The sequence below is a fragment of the Prosopis cineraria genome, unplaced genomic scaffold (genome assembly GCF_029017545.1).
Source record: "Prosopis cineraria cultivar Desert tree isolate PC_DT_omini unplaced genomic scaffold, ASM2901754v1 PC2, whole genome shotgun sequence".
NCBI lineage: Eukaryota > Viridiplantae > Streptophyta > Magnoliopsida > Fabales > Fabaceae > Prosopis > Prosopis cineraria.
The window spans coordinates 32,183,926-32,206,388 of record NW_026555333.1 but is presented as its reverse complement, the minus strand read 5'-3'; the positions used below and the strand labels follow the sequence as shown (position 1 = coordinate 32,206,388).

Below are 22,463 nucleotides of genomic sequence, written 5' to 3'. Positions count from 1 at the left end.
ATGTATATTATGAAAACATGAAACCTCACTTGGAAATGGAATGTTTAATAAAAAGTGCCACTTGAGAATTTACTAACTAGACTTGAAAAAATTTCTAACGTATATTGTGAAAAAATAAAACCCTACTTGAGAATCATTAATAAAAAGTGACTTATCCAAATTGATATTTTTTATTAAACAATCGATTCCCAAGTGAAGTTTCATGTTTTCACAATATACGTTAGAAATTTTTTCAAGTCTAGTTAGTGAATTCCTAAGTGGTTTTTGTTAAACATTCCATTTCTAAGTGGGGTTTCATGTTTTCACAATATACATTACAAATTTTCTCAAGTTGAGTTAGTGAATTTCCAAGTGGCAATAATGAATCTCACCTCACAAATTATATTTTTTAATCACAATTAAGGACCATGGTCCTTAATTAGGATTTCAAAATTTCACGGTCTGTAATTGGGATTAATGTTCTTAGCAGGTCTTTAATTGTCATTCTCCCTTAAAATTTTATGATTAAATATCATTTTTTTTTCAAAAGTAGATTTTCCTTTCTATTAAAGAGCAGTCATCTTTTCCATTATCTATTGACATGAAATAGTTGTGGAGCCCATGTACAGTGCCTCACTATACAAGGTTTCCAACACTCTTAAAGAGAGTTTAAAGGGAAAAATGATCTTTAACACAATTTTTAAAATAACTGTATGTTTTTTTTGTTACTCAGTGGTTTCCTCCTATTGGAAACAATTATATTTGAGGTATTATCGAACACTAAATGTGGATATTTCCCATAACAGAGATTTAAACATTAATTCACCACATTATAAGAGACTAACTTATTTCACTAAACTCAATCCACATTGATATTTTTAAAATAATTGTTGTAACTCATAGGAAGCGTAATCAGAAAAAGAAAGAAAGAAAGACAGCTTGCTTATTTTCTTGTTCTCTAGTCACTTAATTTGTTGGAGGATAGCAAATGAGTTGTAACCATTGGCATGCTATTGTTTCAATTTTCATTAGCATCCAGATGTCGTCCCTATCATTAGTGAAAGTTAATTTTTGATTATCCTAAAGCGAAACTTCAATGTAACAAATTTGGTTGCTGATTTTAGCTCTTGTATTTGCTGATGTAGTGATACACATCCTTTGGCAACCTCTCATAACATGCAAGAAATTGACAATTGGCAATGTTTGTAAAACTGCTCGAGCAATTTATAGTTCCAATCGAACATCCATTTGAAAAATAAATGGCTGTGATCTTCACGACATGGCTGCTAAACCTCATATGCATATATGCAAAGGGGCTTGGATTCTAATCCATATAAATGCATAAAAATATTTTTAGGAGAATTATCCCTAACTGAACATGATAATACTTGAATCTAAGTCAATTAAATAGCCATATCAAAAATTTTAAAAAAAAAGGAGGATGAGTAATGCAATGTTTACTTAAAAAATAATAATAAATCGGCGTTTAACTGCAGTTTCTTGGTAGCGATTTTGTCAAACTACTACTAAATTTCTACATTATTGTAGTGATTTGAAATAAAACTGTGACTAATTTTCCACGTTTTGACCCGTGCCTTTTAGCATGAACTTTTGTAGCAGTTTTGGTAGCGATTCATGGGCCTATAATTGTTGCACATGGTTAGCAGCGGTTCATAAAATCGCTGCTTTGCAAGGCACCAAATGGTGCGAAACTTGGTTGCAGTTCCTGTAACAGTGATCAAAATTAAACCACTACAACCTTGTAATGATTCCTAGAAGAACTGTGACAAGCGTATCACAAAAATTAAGGAGTCAGATCATGTCACGGTTTTTCGTTGCGGTTTGTAAAGGAACAGCTACCAAATTTGTTGTGTGCAATAATGACGATGCGCAGTATAGAGAGGACTCATATTATCCGCAACAGTTTGAGCAGTGGTCCTACACATACCGTGACAAGCTAGTAGTGGTTTGATTAAAGAATCATTACAAAGTCACACACGAACATTTGCCAAGGTAAATAAGAGGATCCATAAAGAATTGGTTGCTTGATTTCTACGTCGGGTTGCAAACTGTGATATTGTCTTACCTGAATCGAGAATATTCTCTCTAGGTCCAATTGACAGCAAAAAAGGTTTATAGCCTACAATGTCAACAAGTTCAAGTTTCACATTATTTCATAGGATAAAGGGTTGCAGACACAAAATTTCAAAGTATTGTGGAACTTTTGGAACTAGAACCTATGTGAGTTCAGTTCATCTAATAGAAATATGTGTTATAGAGGCATCCCATATTATGGAAAGCTTATTGATATAATTGAATTGGATTATCAAATGCATTTCATAGTGATCATGTTCAAATGTATGTGGGCAAATACTATAAATGACCTCAAGAGGGGGTGAATTGAGTTAATTAAAATTTGTAGACATAATAATATAAGAGAAATGATATCACTAAACACAGGAGATGAAAGAATAGAGCTTGCAGAGATGATTTATCCTAATTTGACTCTAATCACTTAAATCTACATCCAGTCCCTAAGAACTTCTTGAGATTCCAACTAAAATCACCAAGATTAAATTGGGCTCTTGGTTGCCTTAGCACATAAATAGGCTTTTCACTAAGTTTGAAATTCTCCCCCTTAACAAAGGTAATAAGAAATCCCCTTAAGCTCCCCAAATAAAGTTTCTCTATTTAGATAATGGAAAATAGGGATAAATAAAATAAGTTCAAGAATGAACTATTACTGTTATAGACTCTTTCTACAAGTGGATGTGTAATCTATGAAGCTTACAAACAATAAATGATTCATTAGAAGTTGGTAACAATTGAATGCTTAACAATAACAGAACTTCATTCTTATTGGCTCTACTGTTCTCTGTCTTTGTTCTTTATAAATGAGCCTATTTATAGATGGGAATTATAAATGATCTATTAGACTCATAAATCTTTCCGTTGAAAGTCAGTTGCACTTAACTTCTTCTTTTCTCTGAGCTTTTTTAGATATCTGAGCTTCTATGAGTTTCTTCGATGATTGAAGCAATGAAACAGTACTTTACGATAGACACTTCTAGGTGAAGGTTAATAATGGTGTAGTATTTTAGCACAGGTGTTATAAATCAAGAATAATTCACAAAATGTTTGATCCAAGCAATAATTGTGTTTAGAAGGATTTTAGGAAGATTATGGAGTGAACACAATTGATTGCAGATGAAAAGAATAGCAAAGAAATATGTTTCAAAGAGTTTAAGATTAAGAACGAAAAATAGAGCATGAAACATCAACTTAGTACCGATGCTATTTGGATTAGTACCGATGCTGTAATGAATGTTTATAAAGGCATAATGAATATAGCACAGGTGTTGCTCTGTTAGTACCAAAATAAAGATCTTTATAAATGATGATGATCTTTTTCATTTTAAGGGAATAAAGCATTTTTTTTAAAGAAGGTTGATAGCATAGGTGCTAAGAAAATGCACAGGTGTTAAAGTAAAACAAATGAATTGCTTGAATGTCAAAATTGGAGAATAGTACTAGTACTATCAAATAGCACAGATGTTAATGTAATTTAGATGAATTCTTTCAAAGAGAAAATTATTCAAGGCCATAGAATAGTACCGGTGCTATCAAATAACACATATGCTAACCATTCTCTACAATAGAATAAGCTAAATATGATGCCCTATATTTGACAGTTATAAGTGTAAAACGATAAATAAAAAAGGTACTAAATACTTGACAATTATTTTAAAAGAACCATCAAGTATTTAGGATATATTTGACGATTATATTGACGTAACCATCAAATATATCTTCATCTCAAATTTGGTTTTTTTATAAATATATTTGACGCTTGTTTACTAATAACCGTCAAGTATATTTTAGTATACTTGATAGTTATTTGTAAACAAGCATCAACTATACGATTTAAATAGAAAAATAAAAAAATTAATTACTTTATACTTGTTTATTAATAACCGTCAAGCATGGTTGCATTTTATTTGACAGTTATTTAATAACAAGCGTCAAGCAAGGAATACTTGACGGTTATTATGAAATAATTATCAAGTATTTTCTTTTAAATTTACACTCTAGAACCTTTTATTTTCATATTTTTGTGACTCGAACATTTTTGGAAACACACCCAAAGTGCTCAAAAATCATTTTCCATCACTAAAACTGCCTAAAAACATAGATTTAGACTTGATTCTCTTTGGGTTTTACTTGTGGGTTCTATTTTCTAGGGTTCATGCATTATTCGTTCATCCAAGTCTTCATTTCAGGCATTTTGGGTTCATTCTCCATCCTTTATATGTAAGTTTAATTTCTCCTTCATTTGTTTAATTCATTTTTGGATTTAGTATTTAGGGTAAATTTGACTTGAAATTCTCCTACTTGCTTTTGAACAGTGCAAAATGTGAGTTGTCTTCTCTCCTCCTTCCCCTGCTCTTCTTCTTCATCCTCATGCTCTGCCTCTCTTAAGTAAGTTGGCTTATCTTTCTTCCTTGTGGCATTGTTATCAATTGATTGTAATTAGGGAGTTGATTGGAATATGAAATTTTTGTTCATTAGAACTATGATTTGTGATTGAATGTATATAGGCTTTGGTTTTTGGTTCTTTATTAGTTATAAAATTAAATTTAGGATTATATGAAAATTAATTAACTGTTCGTCATTACATGAATTTTTTAAAAATTTGCTTCCCTTGTTTTGGTGATGGTGATAATTTTGTTGCTGGATAACTTGATTAAGTATGATTGAGTTATATTAAATTTTTAGGATAAAATTTTTGTATTAATTATTGCTGTAGATAATTTGATTGGGTATAAGTATTATATGAGAACTTTTGAATGATGAAATTTTTGAATAAAAAGAGGGTTCAAAACTTGAAAAACTCTCTTTTTTAAGCTATTATGCTACCGAATTTTTTAAGATAAATTTTTATGTCAATTGCTGTTAGGTAACTTGATTGAGTATAATTAAGTTATATGAGAACATGAATGTTGAAACTTTTTTTTTAAGTTGTTAATTGTGTTCTTTTTATTTAAGTTGATTAATGTTTGAATTAATTGTGTGAATTTTGTTTAAGTTAATTAATGTTTGATTTAATTGTCTTCCTTTACAAATAAATGGCTTCTGATAGTAAGTTTATTGATGTTTCGAGTACACAAAAAAATTGGAGCAGGAGTACAATAACATTTAGTGGGGCCTAACGATAATAGAAGAGGTGACAGAGACAAGAGCTATAGGAAAAAAATTGATGTGTAATGGAACAAGAAAGGGCAAGCAATTAAATCCTCAAAATTCATAAATTATATTAGGGTGGTGGTAAAGACTACTGTGCCTATCATAGTAAAATCATGGTGCAAAGTAGATGAGGCCACGAAGGCTCTTGTTTGGGATACTGTAGCAGTAAGTTACATTTTACTAAGTATATTTTAGTATAAACTATTTTTAAAATTGATACATTTGATATGTTGTTTATTTTATTATGCAATCAGGATTTGACATTGACGAGAGCAAGAAAGATTTTGTCCTACAAAAGGTTGTGAGGGCACTATGATCTTTCAAATATTTTATCACAAAAAAAATTTGAAAGATCTTGATGCTGAATTTGTAGTTTGAGTTCCTTTCTTATTACAGCCTTTGGTAAAATAAGAGGATTGGGATGCTTTTATTGCTTCATGGCATGAGAAGGAATTCAAAGTAATAATGTTTCTTAAATTTCAAGTTTGGTGTTATTTATTGATTGTATGTGTATGTACTAACAAATTTTTTTACTATTAACTTGTCAAGGAATTAAGTGCTCAAAATAAGGAGAGAGTAGTGAAGAATGAATATCCTTATAGAGCAGGAAGGTTGGGGTATGCAGGCATTGAGCAGAAACAAGTAGATGAGGAGGGATCAGAGGTTACCATATCCCACTATAAGTTCTGGGCATTGGCATGCATTAATAAAGAAGGAATTATTAATAAACCCCATATGAAGGAGGTTACTGAAAAAATTATAAGTATTATACTTATCTATTACTTAATAATTAATTATGAATATCAAAACAAATCATATTTACTCTACACAAGATTCCATCTCTTTGAAAGTCTCACAACACAAGCTTTCTGAGCATGAGGATATCTTGGCTAGGGTACTAGGAACTACTGACCATCCTGATTGTGTCAGGGGTGTCGACTTTGGCATCACAAAGAACAATATTTTGGCAAGATAAATAAATGAACATCAGCTTCTTTGTTTGAGGTCCAAGAGCTAAGAGAAGAGCAAGCTATTATGAAGTAGCAACTACTAGCCCAGGCAGTATTAATTGACATGTTGTTGAAGAGGTAAGTCCTTGAGAGGACTTTATGTGAGATTAGCCCTGGTCAAAAAGACAGCTACACCATCCCCTCAGAAAAACTACCTAAGGTAATATGTTTTATCTTATGAATTTGTCTAATTATTTTTATTTTAGAAACTGATTGTCATTTTTTGTTTAATTAAGGTGAGAACGATTGCAACTATTTAGCGGACACTCCTGAACATAGAGTGGTTGCAATAGGGTGTGTGTACAACATTTTCAGGGACATGATCTATAATCATTCCCTCCCACCCGACTATGTTAAAGTTTCTCTACTTGTTGCCGTCGATCCCAACTATCCATTGCCTATTCCTATTGATGAGGCATAGATGGTGGGAGAAGCAGTAGAGAGCTTCATTATATGGCCTAGCAGCCTTATAACAATGGTAACACCAAAGCCGACAAAGGACCCATTGCCTCTAAAGAAAAAGGTACAATTCAAATAGTTATTTATAATTTTATAATATAATTATAAATATCTAACTTTTTGTTGTATAGCTGAGAGGGAAGAGCAAGCTAAAAGGTAAGTTAGGCCATACCAAAAAGTCAACCACAATTTCACAGTATCTAGCAACACCGGTGCCAGTTGTAAAATAAAAATACCATGTCTCTATTGAGACATATGCGATAGCTAAAAAGATGGCTCGTCAAGTGGCAATTGGGGATATCATTAGTTTTGATGATGGACTGTATGGCAGACTGGGCTCATTTGAAGTTGTTCGGGATGAAATTTTAAATGAAATTCTCAAGCATGAAATGGCCAGTACTAGTTTGATGAGCTTTTACATAAGGTATTTCTTCGGTAGTGCTCAATTAGTTACTTAAATTATATATATGTGTGTGTGCACGCGCGTGTATTAACCTAGTTATTTTTTCACCTAAGCCGCCTTTATAACTCATTTGTGGTTCCTAGTAGCCTTGAGCTGAGATTCAAGCTAATTAATCCCCACGATGTCTCTACTTATGGTGGAATTACAAAGGAAGCTCTTGAAGATCAAGTAAGGTAGCTTTCGAATCAATTCAAGGATAGGGAAGCAAGCAATGATACTTTATTTCTTGCTCCTTACTGCCAAGGATGAGCTACTTTCTATCTACTTTTGGTACAAGTAAATATTTTTTAATTTACTTATTTGATAACACTGTTATTTCTTATTAGGGGGTACTGGATGCTTATTGTGTTTAACCATGTTGCTCCAAAAATTTGGTATCTCGATCCTCTTAACGGAGAACTAAGCAACATGCCAGATATAGTAGAACTCTTTAATGAGTAAGTTGAATTTTTATCAATTGTTATTTTAATATCCATATATATTGAATTTCTAAGATTTATATTTTACTTCCTTCTCAAAGTTGTGGTCTTGTATTCATACAGCAACTGATAAGACCTTGTCCCCCCCAGCTAGCAATGGACTCTTGATAGACATGGTTCACAGTTAAAGTAAACCTAATGAGCTGAGTTTTTAATCAATAAATCGTAGCCTTTTAACTATTATTTTATTGATATGTTTTTTTTTCATAGTGTCCACTCCAGTCATATCAAAACAATAACTGTGGCTATTGCTTAGTGAGATTCTTGAAGGACATTATCACCCATGCCCCTACCACATTACCTAACAAAGTATATATTAAATTTAATGATACTTAAATTATAAATTTTAATAACTTTTGTTAGATAGCTATTAACTTGAATTTGTTGTAACTCTTTACATATAGTACTTTGAGAATACCTATTGTGTTCAGTATACAGCTACACATATAGAGAAAACCCTTGAAGAAGTAGCTGAGGTCGTGTTTAAGATGTGGATAGCAGTAGTGGTTAGGCTTAGTTAGTTTTGTTATACACATATATATTTTTTTGGCCAATTTTACGTCTGTGGCCAATTAGTTTTGAAACTTTAACTTGTAAAGTAGGTACAGTTATAGATTTTTTATGGCATTGGATTTAGGGTATAGGTAGATATAGGAAATTAAAGATGTTTGGATTGTAATTTAAATATAAATAATGATTCAATTATTTTTTTTATTATTGGTTGGCTAGTATATATATTTGATTGCTTTGTATTTGCAAGGGAGCTGCTTTTTCAAGGAGCCTCCAACTTTTAAAAAGAAGCCCCCAACTTCTAAAAAAACATACCATAAATACTTGATAGTTAATCAAAAAGAAATGTCAAGTATAAGTTCACTTAACGGTTATTTTGAAAAAACCGTCAAGTATTTGGCAGTATGCAACACAAAATTTGCCAAAATATATTTGACAGTTTTTTTCATTGTAATCGTCAAATAAGTATACATACTTGATGGTTATTTCTAAATAATCATCAAATATTACTAAATACTTGACAGTTATTTTTAAATAACCATCAAGTATATTCCTGCAGTATAGCTATGTTGCCAATGTTTAAGTGATTACTTGATAGTTATCTTGAAATAACCGTCCAGTAATATCTAAAATATTTAATGATTTTTAACCATCAAATAAATATATGACACCCCATTACTTGACGGTTTAAAACTGTCAAATAATTTTTAAAATAACTGTTAAGTAAAGGGGCATTCTATAGTAGTGATTAGAGCTCGTAATCAGAACAACTAAAAATTTTGAAGAAGTAGAAATAGTACTGGTATTCATAAACAAGTGCTAAGGATTTGTAAAGAATGAACGAAACTAAGTCAATAGAGAAGAGAATACTAGTAATACTGGTGCTAGAAAGTACTATTGGTGCCAGTGAAAGATATTTAGCAGAGTAAAAGGAATAGCACTGGTGCTATTTTATCATAGTATTGGTCGGTGCTATTTTTATCATAATACTAGCGCTAAAAGACACTTAAGGCAAATTTGAAGTTCCAGAAATGATTTACAAAAGACTTAGCTTGAAAAACTTCCAGAAAGATATTTGAAGATTCAAAAGACATATATTTGAGTCAAATACTTAACTTAATTAGGATTTCAAAAAGAATAAGAACTTTTGAGATAGAGTTTCAAAAAGAGACTAAGTGCAAGAGTCTAGGTACTGGTGTTAAGTCACTTAGACCCGATTACTTTAAAATGTTTAGCCAATTACCTTACCTTTATTTTATCATGATTAATTAGCCTGTGAAACATAATCTTCTTTTTATTTTGTAGTTATCAAAACTAGGATTTAACAAATATTACCATCTCATGAGGGATCACTACTAATGAATTGAGAATAACGTAAATTAATTAATTTTTCTTGGATAATTTATATCGATGAATAAGAAGATGATGAGCCTTATATCCTTGCTTCAAAAGCACATCAAGTTTATGATGTCAAATATGAAAAATATAAAGATTGGAATATGATCGTTCATTTGAAGCCTAGAGACATTTATGATATTAGTGTTGGATGATCCTAATGTTATACATGGCAGTGAGCCATTCCAGCCAAATAATTTGAAAAAATTCTTCCCAAAAAAAGATGATCACTTACCATTAATCAGGTTGAGTTTTAAATTTATGGTTATTTAAAGATGATCCTAGAAAAAATTATGTTCTTCTTAATATACACTAATAATAATATAATGACATTTTTTTGTGCATATGGATGAAGAATGAGATCATGTGTGAAACAAAGAAAATTTATTTCATGTTATACATTAAGCTAATATAGATATATTTTCCATTCTAAGTATTAAACATTATGTAAGTTTAAGTGAAATTATAATAAAGTCAATTATTCCATATTTAGTAGTTGTTCGATGACAAAACGCAACAATATGTCATACTAATAGCAGCTTCCAAACCACAACAACAACCCAACAAACCAATAACAAAAAAAAAAAAAAACCCCGCATGCAAACATAGACGCCAGCAATCGCTGCTAATTTCGGTGCCTATGAAAACCCCTAACTTGCATGTTCTATTTGTCTTATTTACTCCCATCTTCTTCCTCTGCACTCCAACGTTTCTCTCCTCTCTTCTGGTAAAATTTCTCTCATCTCTCAATTTATTTTGTTTTCTTTTTTTCTCATTACTTCAATTTATTTTCTCCTACATTTTTTAAATTTTATTTTCATCTACTAACATTTTCTTCTATCTTTTCAGGTTTTCTATTCCTTTTATTTAAGAGAGAATGACTATTAGGTCTCAAAACACTGAATTAATACCAGTTAAGTCCCCAACAAATTTAAAAAAAATAAGTTAAAAATATTGATCAAAATTATTACAAATTTAAAAGTTTTAATTATAAATAAGTATTTAAATATTAAATGTAACTTTTAGATTGAAATAAAAATTTCTGTTTGTAACTATTTGAATTGATATCCATAATTTATTTTGTAAAAAAATTTGTTGAGGACCTAACTATTATTACTTTATTTCTTTAGGATCTAACTATCATTTTTTCTTTATTTAATTTTTTTCTCACATTCTCTGTTTTTTTTCCTTTTAATTATCTTTTACTATTTTAAAAAATTGCATCGGTTCCCCAAGCTGCTAGTTAAACCGCCACAAACTTTTGTGCCAAATTCAAAGTTCAGAAATTCATAGCGGTTTACGACCACTACAAGGTTCACACTGGAGGTGGGGGGGGGGGGGGAATCCCTCGCAGCACTTCCACGCATCAATCTGTTATCTTTCATTTTCATGTAAACATAAAATAGTAATGCTGACGAAAGTCTTGTTCCCTTTGTATTTCATCCCATCTTATAGTCAAGGTGTCTTTCAGAAGATAATATTGATTGAATTTGTAAGGGTGCATGTTAAAATAATGTTAAATAATTTTTTATCTCTAAAATTCTAACATTTTTTCTTCAAAAAAATGAAGATAAATAAGAGTATAATTAGAATATTTTTGTTGTTTTTAACGATTAAAAACATTTAATAACTTTTCTTAATTTACATGAAAATATTTAAAGCTTCTTATAATGAGGACAAATACAATTCAGCAAATGGACAAAATTACCTTAAAAAAGCTAAGCAATATTATGCCATCAGATAGATTTCCTCAACCTCAACCTACTCAAAGTAAATATTAAATAATTAAGGGATAATTACATACAAGTTCCACTAATCAACAATTAATTAGTGGGAGTAATTAATTGTATAGTAATTCTCCCAATAATAAATGGTGAGCAAATTTCCTGGTCCTTCTACTAATCCAAAACTTCTTTTGTTCAGATATAGTAATACAATATTATTATTTTTTTGAAAATTCAAACTTGTAGTTCTCAGAGTGATTATATATTCCCATTTTTTCTCCAAAAAAGATATATTCCTGATTTTTTTTTGAGTTAAAGGTTATATTTGTTCTTCAATTATTTACTTAAGAGAATTTGATATTCTAAACTTTCATGTGATGCAATTTCATCTTTCAATATTTAAAAATGATACACTAGCATCTTGCCATTGAAAAATTAATTTTGACAGTTAGTTGATCGGAAAACTTGCAAAAAAAAAAATCTTAAAACTAAAAAAAATTACTCTTGAAATTACAAGTAAGTTCTTATAAACGAAACAGATCCTCACACAACGATACTACAGAGCCTACATGGCATTTTTTAAAACCCAAAAGAAAAAAAACATCGCATTTTTTTGTGCCATTATATATATCTCTTGCCATCTGTCCATCTTCCTCACTTCTATCACATTCTCTAAATTCACTTTCAAAGCTGCTGTGCTGCTTCAACATTACATTATCAGAGAAGCTGATTGTAGTGGTCAGTCATCCTTGAGATTTATAAACTATTGCGTCTTTCTTCCTCCTGTTTCCCAATCAGAAAGCTTTGAACGTGAACACTAGAGCATGATGCATCCTTGTTTTTATAACCATGTACTTCAATTTATATATATATATATATATATATAGACACCCAACCACACACAATAACATGTTTCGGTGCCTTCTTTATTGATTTGCACACAACTAGAGGAATATTACACTTCTTGTTGGCGTCTCAGATGGAAGCACAAAGCTTTGACCATGCCGAAATTATTGAAACCAGGGCATGTGGGGAAGTACCATGTGCACTTGTTGATGCTGGGTCCCTCTCTCGAGATTCAATAGAGCAATCATTGGCAATGCGAAAGCTTTGGATTGCTATAATCCTCACTATCATTTTTACGAGTGTTGAACTATTCGGTGGCTTTAAAGCCAATAGTCTTGCCATTTTGACTGATGCAGCACATTTGCTTCCAGATGTCACAGCCTTTGGCATCTCCTTGTTCTCTTTATGGGCTGCTGGATCGGATGCCACACCCCGTCATTCCTATGGATTTTTTAGAATAGAAATTCTTGGTGCCTTGGTTTCTATTCAACCAACATGGCTGCTTGCAGGGTTTTCTGGTACACCAAGCCATTATAAGAATAATTGATGGTTCTCACGAGGTGAATGGCTTCTTTATGTTTTTGGTTGCAGCATTTGGTCTATGGTTAACATCATCATGACTTTGACATTGGGCTGCGATCACAGCCATGAACATGATCATCATCATCATGGTTTTGGTCTTGGCCTTGGGTTTCATGTGTCAACCCACCATGATCATCACCATCATACACTTCTACAAAATAAGCTTACAGAAATGCTTTTTTTTTTTTGGGTCTTAGGGAGCACTTTTGAAGGGATCCCATATTGAGAGCTCTAGAATATATAAGAGCGTTTAAAAAAGCATTCCTATATGTCAGCAATATAGGAGAGTTTTTTAAAAAGTGCTCTTGTATATCAAGGCTTAAAATTCATTGGCCAAGCACATACGGGAGTGCTTAGTTAAAGAGCGCTCTGTATGTCCCTCTATGGGAGCGCTCATTTTAGGAGCACTCCCGTAGATTGTATTTATTTTTTGAAAAATAGATTTTTCAAAATTACTCCTTTTACATCTCTTTTGCCAATATAAGATGAAAAGTTGTGAAGCATTTATTTTTAATAAGGGCAATTTGATAATTTATATAAATTTATTAATAATAAAAAGTTTCTAGGGACTTCAGGGAAATTATGACATTTTGAGGGATCAAATTATCATTTTATATTTCAGAGGAATTTTATTATCACTTTTCCTATATATTATATGCACGTTTTTCTTTATCACAATCACTGTAAATTAATTAATGCCAAATATAATTAGAATTGGGAATAAGGGTCGAGCCTTGTGTGTTGTGCATTTAAGCCTATTTTTATACTGTTTCAAACTTGAAAAAAGGATTTTTTTTTTTTTTTAGGAAAATCAAGCTTTGAAACCCATCTTTGATAGGTCCTAAAAAAATGAGCTTAGGCTCAAGCAGCCCTCTAGGTCTTTTTTTGTTGGAAAAAAAAAACTTCTTGAAACACATGGTTCTAAAATCTAAAAAATCTCATTTATTGTGATACTATCTTTGGGCTCCAAGAATAATCTCATTTATATACTGACTCTTAGGTCTCAAACTTTTTCACATGGAAGTAGATGCTATCTTCTTCAACTCTATCCTTTTTTCCATTATATTGAGTTTAAGCAAGACTTGAGTTCTTTGACCTCCAAAGTTAAGACTCTGTTTCTGATGTTTTTTTTTTTTTTACAAGTTCTTGTAACTTGCCTTTTGATTCGGTAAAAAAAATAGATCCTTTTGCCTTTAATAATAATAAGACTATATAATATATAATTTTAGTGCTATAATATATATGCATGCATGCATCTATATGACTGTAACATTTTGGCTTGCCAATAGATGACATTGTATTTATTTAACCGTAACTCAAATTATTTTGACAAAAAATATATATCTCAAGTTATGCCAAGTTAAATTAAATTCATATTTATATTTTATAATTTATAGTACTAACATAGGTTTTTTCAAACAATCATTATGTAATGCCCTCATTGACATTACCATACAACCTTCCTCGCAAACTACTAATCACTTTAAAATCATTTATTTTAAAAGTTTTGGGATCCCAAATAATGCATTTCCAAAATCATTTAATAATATACATGCGAGTTCTAAAATATTACACAGCTGAAGCATTATGCTGTAGCACCTCAAGGTCAATAAGAAAACATATGCAATTCAATCAAATTAAGTTAAAACAAGGGCCATGCGCCATGGCATGTGGTACAGAGACCATAGCTGCACGCTTTATGCCATGCATCGTGGCATGTGATCCTTTGTTAACACATGCGTCGCGGCGCACGTATTAGAATCTACTATCAAATTTTAGATTCTGATACAAACTTTAAAAGTGTGATGTTTTTACATTCAATATCTGATTGGGGTGATTCAAGCGCCCACATGAAGCTTGTATCAAAATTTAATCAATGACACTAGTTTCATTTCATTCCGATATTTCTTTTAAAAGCTGCACACTCAAGTGCATTTTGAATTTTTTATGTCAAAATTTGCCACTTGAGCATCATCAACCAAAACCACAAGTCATTGGTCACTTTTAGAGCCTTGACCACATTCAATGGGACAAGGTATACCTATTTGATCAATTATATACACAGTATAACATGCATACACACAATTAACCTGTAAACTGTCCATTACACAAAACTTGGGCAAATTCACATTTTTTTCAATTTCATTCATACACATGGCCAATTCCACATACATATCCCACATTCATCATTTCCACATACATTATCATCCATCCAATAGCCCACATTATCCTTTCATCATATAGACTCATATACACAGGGTTCGGGAAACAAAACACCAAACACCACAAAAACTTATAGTAAAATGCACATATGTCCTATGACAACTTATATACATATTACCACTACTTATATACAAATTCATTACACTAATTTTTACAAGGCTTTATTGAGAAAATCATAATTCCCGGCCTAAATCTTTCCCTTGAGCACTACAACTACTAAAACCTAAAAAATATAAATAACCATAGATGAAATTAAAATCTCAATAACTAATATAACTCACAGTATATGTCTATTAGCACAAATAACCATGTCAAAGTAGTAAAATCAAAGCATAGCATATATATTTATCATAATATAGCTTAACTCATAACTTTTCTCATATGAATTATTTTCGCACATTAGCATGATCATCTATCCATCAATCCTCCAAAGCTCCCTGACACAAACCATAGGCTCTACTAGATCAATCACTCATTAACTCAAGCATACTTTCAATGGTAGAAACACCCAGCTAAAGGTATTCTATCCCACCTATGGACTATGATTTTCTTAATTTCACACACTTGTGATAGAAGCATCGTTGACTTCTAGTCATACCCTAATGGGTACCAGGGAGTTGCTAAACTACCCGAATGTCCCATGATAACAATCTTAATATAATGTTTTACCGGATTACCCATGGTATCAGCTCGTATAATGCTGCACCAGATCTCTCATGATGCCAACTCAACCATATAGATTTGTTCTCTCATATCTCCACACACACACACATTCACACATACCCTGGATGAACTCTCACCCCCTATGATTATGCTTTTTCACATAGTTCACTACTTTTCCACAATTTACACCATATATATATATATATATATTTATATCCAACAAAGCTAAAAATTGTCAACTTTCATTTCACAAATCTAATTTCACACAATGCTAAATCATGCATAAAAATTCATAAAATAACCAATTCACAATTTCATATTTACTTTTACACAATTATAATAGTTAATTAACATAACAAACTATATAGTTACCTCACCCCTTCTATCTAATAGAAAGGGTTACTTATGTTCCACAACCTTATTCGAGTTCCTTTGGCTATTCAACTTGTCGTATGTAAGAATCTACACAATTTAGGCACCCAAAATCAATAACTCTATTGACTAAAAATGCCAATTACAATAATTAAGCATTTAATCACTATCCTTTCCTCTATCCGTATTCTTTCCCTTGCTTTGTGATTGATTACCACTCTACACAAGAAATAACATTCTCATAATCAAATTCTCACTATTCTCTCTCTAAATTAGGGTAAATTGAGCCTATAGCTTCAGAGCTTTATCATTCTGACTTAAACCAGTCACAAAGTACTAGTTTTGTCCCAGAGGACCTTTCTATTACTATAAGGTAAGAAATCATCTCATTAAAACTTTTGAATAAAATTTCTCCATAGTTAAAACTATGAAAAAATAGGGTAGAATTAGAGGTTAAGGTAATACGAGACTTACTCAATAAGTAATAGGTCAAAAACGTCATCCTTTCTCCCGGAATCACTTTTCCTAGTAGAGATTGGCTCCTTCTCCATGCTTGACCCCTCTTCTCCTGATCTTTCTTCTATTTTTCATGAGCAGGACACGTTCTCACTTATCAGAGTTCTACACTATGTGCTGCAGGATATCCTTTCTCAGCCGTGGTGTCACTATGCTCATACACTCTACTTTAGTATGATTTTCTTTCACTCACATCTATTTATATAATATCCCAATGAGCCAATTCAACACTTCACTATCCAGAATCCTAATCCCACATTAAATTACTAAGTCAATCCTTAACCAGTCATTAATGCAAGATTAGAAATTCAAGATATTACACATTATACTTTATTTGAATTTATAAAACTATTAATATTTTGTACTTCAAAATAATTTAATATACAAATTTCAATATACTTCATCTATGCAAACATTTTATATAATTTTATAATATATTAAAGTTTTATAATTTATTAAAATTTTATATCCATTGTCAATGTTTTTGACCAAATATTTAGCAAATAAATTTTGGATTACATAGTTTTTTATTTTTATAAATTAGATGGGCAATAAAATTATTCTTTTAAATATTATATATAATATTTGTGCAAAAAATATTATACATAAAAACTTTGTTTATGATTTGCTCGCCACCTTTATTTTTTTTTTTTTGAGCAAACCCGCCACCTTTATTTATATATAAAATATTACATGTCCTCCTTTAAATTCTTGATTTTTGTGCTATAAATTAATTTTTTTAGCAAAATCTCGTGCTATTAATTTGCCAATTACCTCGGTCAAACCTAATCTTTTTAGGGAGAATGACAATTAAGGACCTGCTAAGAACATTAATCCCAATTACGGATCGTGAAATTTTAAAATCTTAGTTAAAGATCATGGTCCTTAATTGTGATTAAAAAAATGTAATTTATGAGGTGGGATTCATTATTTTCATTTGGGAATTCACTAACCCAACTTGAAAAAATTTGTAATGTATATTGTGAAAACATAAAACCCCACTTGAAAATGGAATGTTTAATAAAAAGCGTCATTTGGGAATTCACTAACTAGACTTGAAAAAATTTCTAACGTATATTGTGAAAACATGAAACTTCACTTGGGAATCAATTGTTTAATAAAAAAATACCAATTTGGATAAGTCACTTTTTATTAATGATTCTCAAGTGGGGTTTCATTTTTTCACAATATACATTAGAAATTTTTTCAAGTCTAGTTAGTGAATTCCCAAGTGGCGCTTTTTGTTAAACATTCCATTTTCAAGTGGGGTTTCATGTTTTCACAATATACGTTAGTAATTTTCTCAAGTTGGGTTAGTGAATTCCCAAGTCGCGTTAGTAAATCCCACCTCACAAATTACATTTTTTTATCACAATTAAGGACCATGGTCCTTAACTCTGATTTCAAAATTTCACGGTCCGTAATTAGAATTAATGTTCTTAGCAGGTCCTTAATTGTCATTCTCCCATCTTTTTATCCAGCACCGCTTTTGAATGTCAATATATAATTGAAAGGTTAAGAGTTATATAATTAATCTTATATACTCATACTTAATATATTTATATCTAGTGAAATCGTGACAAGTTGATCTTAATAAGTTAATAAAATTAATAATAAAAATTTATTATAAAATAAATAATATATATAAGATCCACATGTCTTAATTTAATTAGAAAAAATAATTAAGTATATAAGGCTAATTATATAAGTTTTTTCCTAATTGAAATTGTAAATTTATTCTTTTAATCAATAAACTTATTCATTTAATCAATTTTTTTTTATAAATCTAGCAATCCTATTTAAATTCATATTCCAAAGAAAGTTGATAATTGTAAACAAATCAAATCAAAATAAAATTTTATTCCATATGTTTAGGGATTACTTCTGAAATTCAATTTAATATAATTTTTTAAGGATTAGATATACATTTTGAATCTAATTTAATATAAAATTTAAATCTTAATAACTAAGATTAGAATATTTAAATATTTTTTATCAAAAAATTTAAACAAATCCCTCGCTCAACCCTAATTTTTTTGCTCTTCCTCCTCCCCGCTGCCTATTCTCGCTTTCTCTTCATCACTGGCTCCCTGCACAGTTGCACTCATCCCTCTCCTCTAGTAAAATCTCTCCCTTCTCTTGCAAAGTGTTCGACTTGCACTTGGCATGAGCTCGGTTGCTCGTTAGTCATGCTCACCATCGCAAATGCACTTATACAAAATAGGTATTTCATGTTGCTTTTTTAGGGCATTTTATATCCCTACCATGGGGGACATAGATATGAATGACTTAAAAAATTATCTTATCCACATCACATTATTTAGTGACATGAAAAAAATTAATAATGTCACTTTTTCAAAAAGAGAAGAAACCACGTCGCTTTTCTTTTAAAAAGTGATTTTTTTTATGAGAAACAAGTCATTTTTTTCTCTTAAAAGCGATGTGAAATATCAAGAAATGACGTTGCTTTTCTCCTAAAAAGTGATTTGCACTACTAAAAATAGCTTATATAAAGTGGTTATTTTTGCAACTATATAGTGGTTTTAAACCACTATATAGTAAGACGCTATATAGTCAAGCTCGACTATATAGTGGTTCTTCAATCACTATTTAGTTTAGATTTATATAACGGCTATCTTTAGAAAATCATTGAATAATTATTTTAAGATTTGAGAAAAATGTGTGTATAAGCAATCGCTAAATAGTTTTTACATATTCAATAGTTATTTAAGAAAAACTATTAAATAGTTTGCCTTTGTTTTGGGTAAAAAATTGAGGAACTGCGAAGAATTATTTACCACTAAATATATGATAGTACTTAGCTGTTATTTAAAAAAATTGCTAAATAGTTCTATTTTTTTTTCAATGGAGGATTTGCATTTTGAGCAACCCCCTACAAAACAATATACACAAACATCCAGAAACGCACTAGCAACAAAACAATCCAGTTTCAACCAAAATTCAAATGCAATTGAATCCATTATTGAAACCTAGCTATATACTTCTAAAATCTATTTAAATACTTCAAACTTCTTAAAAAAAATGCCTAAATACTAAAGCAATTTACAAGAAAAAAATTTACAAAAGTGTAAATCTATTGCAACTTTAGAAGGGCAAAGTTACCAATAACATAAACTTGGCCAAAGAATGCTTATTTTGAAAAAGTGTAAAGAACCCACACACACTCACACACAAATGAAATCAATGAGGATATAGTAAAATGCATGGTTGTGATCATCAGTTTTGCACCTATTGCTTGAATAAACTCTCAGCCAATTCTTTGAGAATTTCATGAATTTGAGCTGGACTATATTCCTCTACATATGAATCTTGAAAGTACTGTTAACATAATGTAAATCAAATTTAATGTAAACTAGTGTCTCGCCCCGATGAACAGGTAAGATATCATCTAATTAGATTAGTTTATGTGTATCATCAAAGTTACTTTTTTGTAGGACAAACTATAATGTGGAGCATCGTTGTTGTTACATGCTATGTAATTAAAAAAAAAATACCACATTGATTGTTCTTGAGGAAGCCTTATTACTTTTGCCATGGATCAATGTCTTTAGGCTTTTTTGTGTAAACATATTTATACCTTATCAAACTAATTACATGTAAGGAGGAACTTGTAATAGTTAATGTCTTTTTTTTTTATTAAATTATCAAGTGAGTTATTCAATATATTTAGGCCATAATAATTTAGTAAAATGTTAGAAGATTATAAGGACAAATAAAAAGATTGCTTATGTTATTTTGTAATTTAATGTTTTGAAAAAATATAACTTCCTCAAGGGAGGGCCCAAAAAAAAATTCTTGCTTAGTAAATAAAGCACTTAATACTTATACTTTTTAAAAAAATTTCAGAACAAAAAAGTTTGTAAATTCTTAGCCTATAAACCAATTTAACAAATTTTAGATGAGCCAAAAATATATCTCACTAACTCACAAGAGGGGGAGCACAAAATCTATAAACCAAACAAATGAGAACAATGAAGCATAGTGAAAATCATTTTATAGCAATATTAGTTAATCCATCATATGTATGAAATAAGCACTTGAGATAAAAATAATCATAACAAATAAAGAATTGTAAATCAATAAAGAAATGACAAGTATGAACATAATTGTTCAAAATATAGTTAAATCAGTCGTTATATCTAACTTTACAATAGAATTTAGCAACAGTTTCATTTATTGTTGCAAGTATACAATCACAAATTTTTTAAGTAGAATTTCATTTAACGACTTGGGAAGAAACATATTTTCTGGTGAGTCCTAAAAGATTCTAAAATTTCAGTTCAATCCTTAGGGATTAAATGAAAAATAAGTTGAATGTGGAAACGATGAAAATAACCTCAATTCAAATGTTTTGAAAAAAAAAACCACCGTCAATGAATGGAGCCTCACCAGTGATGATAGCTACTAGACATCCATCATCGGATCTCCGATCGCCAGCTGGACTACCATCGACAATGGTTGGAAAATTATAAAGAATTAATTTTTCTAAAGGTGGCCAAAGTGGATGTAGATGTTAGAAATTGTGCCCTAGGGCCAATCATTATACTATGCACATAGTTATTTAATGAATTTCTCTTTTATTGTCATATCAATTGCATATTCAATATGATAACTGTATCCTTGGACAAACTATAGTGATTATTCTAAATGTCCTTGGTCAGTCATCTACGAGGGATCATAGATGAAACAAGACTAGTATAACTTTAATTAATTATAGAGATACAAATCAAAGTCATAAGTACTTGAAAGAGTACAAGGTGCTGGACCAACTCGCTATGAGAAAGTTGCATGGTACAAGTCATAAGCTTATCTCATATGTAACTATAGCACTAAGCCCTTTGACCTGAGATCATCATAGATTCCTACATGATGACCACTGAACTTTGACCTAGTCAAAAGTCACCTTTGACCGAGTGATCATAAAGGCTATGGTTGAGTTTAGTGATATTCATGTAGAGGAATATGAGTGGACAAAATAAAATTTGTCCCTCACATTAAGTGAAAGATATTATTGGGCCCCTCAATGAATAAAACTTAGAAAATGTATGACCATACTATAATATAAAGGGTTTTTCATGGCTACTGTCATTCCACTCAGAGATTGAAAAAGTAACGATCAAGTAAAGGAGAATGAAAATTCGATGTCTCATACTTGATCGAAATATCACGTGACAAAAATGATGTGATACGGTTGCATGATAAGTTACATTGGATCATCAATCCTCATATGAATTGGGCAGTTGTAATGTCTTACTAGAGGTCACATGCGACTTGTGGGCTAATAGCATAATTAGCCTATTGCCAATTTCATATGAACCTATAGGATCGCACACAAGAACAGCCCAACTAGAGCTATAATGTCCAAGTTTATTGAATCTAAAATATGTCTAGATTCAATGAATGTAATATAGAGTGAATGAATTATATATATATATATATATATTTAAATATTCATTTGATAAATATTTATATATATATATATTTATATGAAATATAAAATTTAAAATATAATTATATATATATATATATTGATATATATATATTCATATGTGTGTATATATGTATATCAGATATATATATATATATATGATATATGTATATGATATATAAAATTATATATATATATAATATTATATTGAAATATATATGTATATATATATTCGTGTATATATATACTATAATATGTATATGTGATATATATTTATTATATTATATTATGTTTGTTTTAAATTTAATTTTATATAATAGATTAAATTTAATAACTAACATGATATAAGAGAATATCATGTTAATTTTATAATTTGAATTTATAAGATAAATTTGAATTAGATATGATATCATAGATTAAATTTATGAGATAAATTTAATTAAATTTTTGTGGGCTTTTAAGTGGAAGATGAAAACCCTAATCCATATACTATATATAGATAGGAACGTCCTTTATGAAGGAAGCGAAAGTTAGAAAATTTCTGATGGT

General features: G+C 30.4%; 1 protein-coding gene across 1 annotated transcript; it reads left to right on the top strand.

Annotated features, from left to right (window-relative positions):
- Window positions 1-12,242: 12,242 nt before the first annotated feature.
- LOC129302706 (metal tolerance protein 1-like) lies at window positions 12,243-12,656 on the top strand. Its single transcript, XM_054941602.1, has one exon. It carries the CDS (start codon window positions 12,243-12,245, stop codon window positions 12,654-12,656), a length of 414 nt encoding a protein of 137 aa, XP_054797577.1.
- The last annotated feature ends 9,807 nt before the right edge of the window (window positions 12,657-22,463 follow it).

Bases quoted from the DNA above. Each gene is read 5' to 3' on its own strand.
- LOC129302706 (XM_054941602.1), top strand. From the start codon at position 12,243: ATGGAAGCACAAAGCTTTGACCATGCCGAAATTATTGAAACCAGGGCA.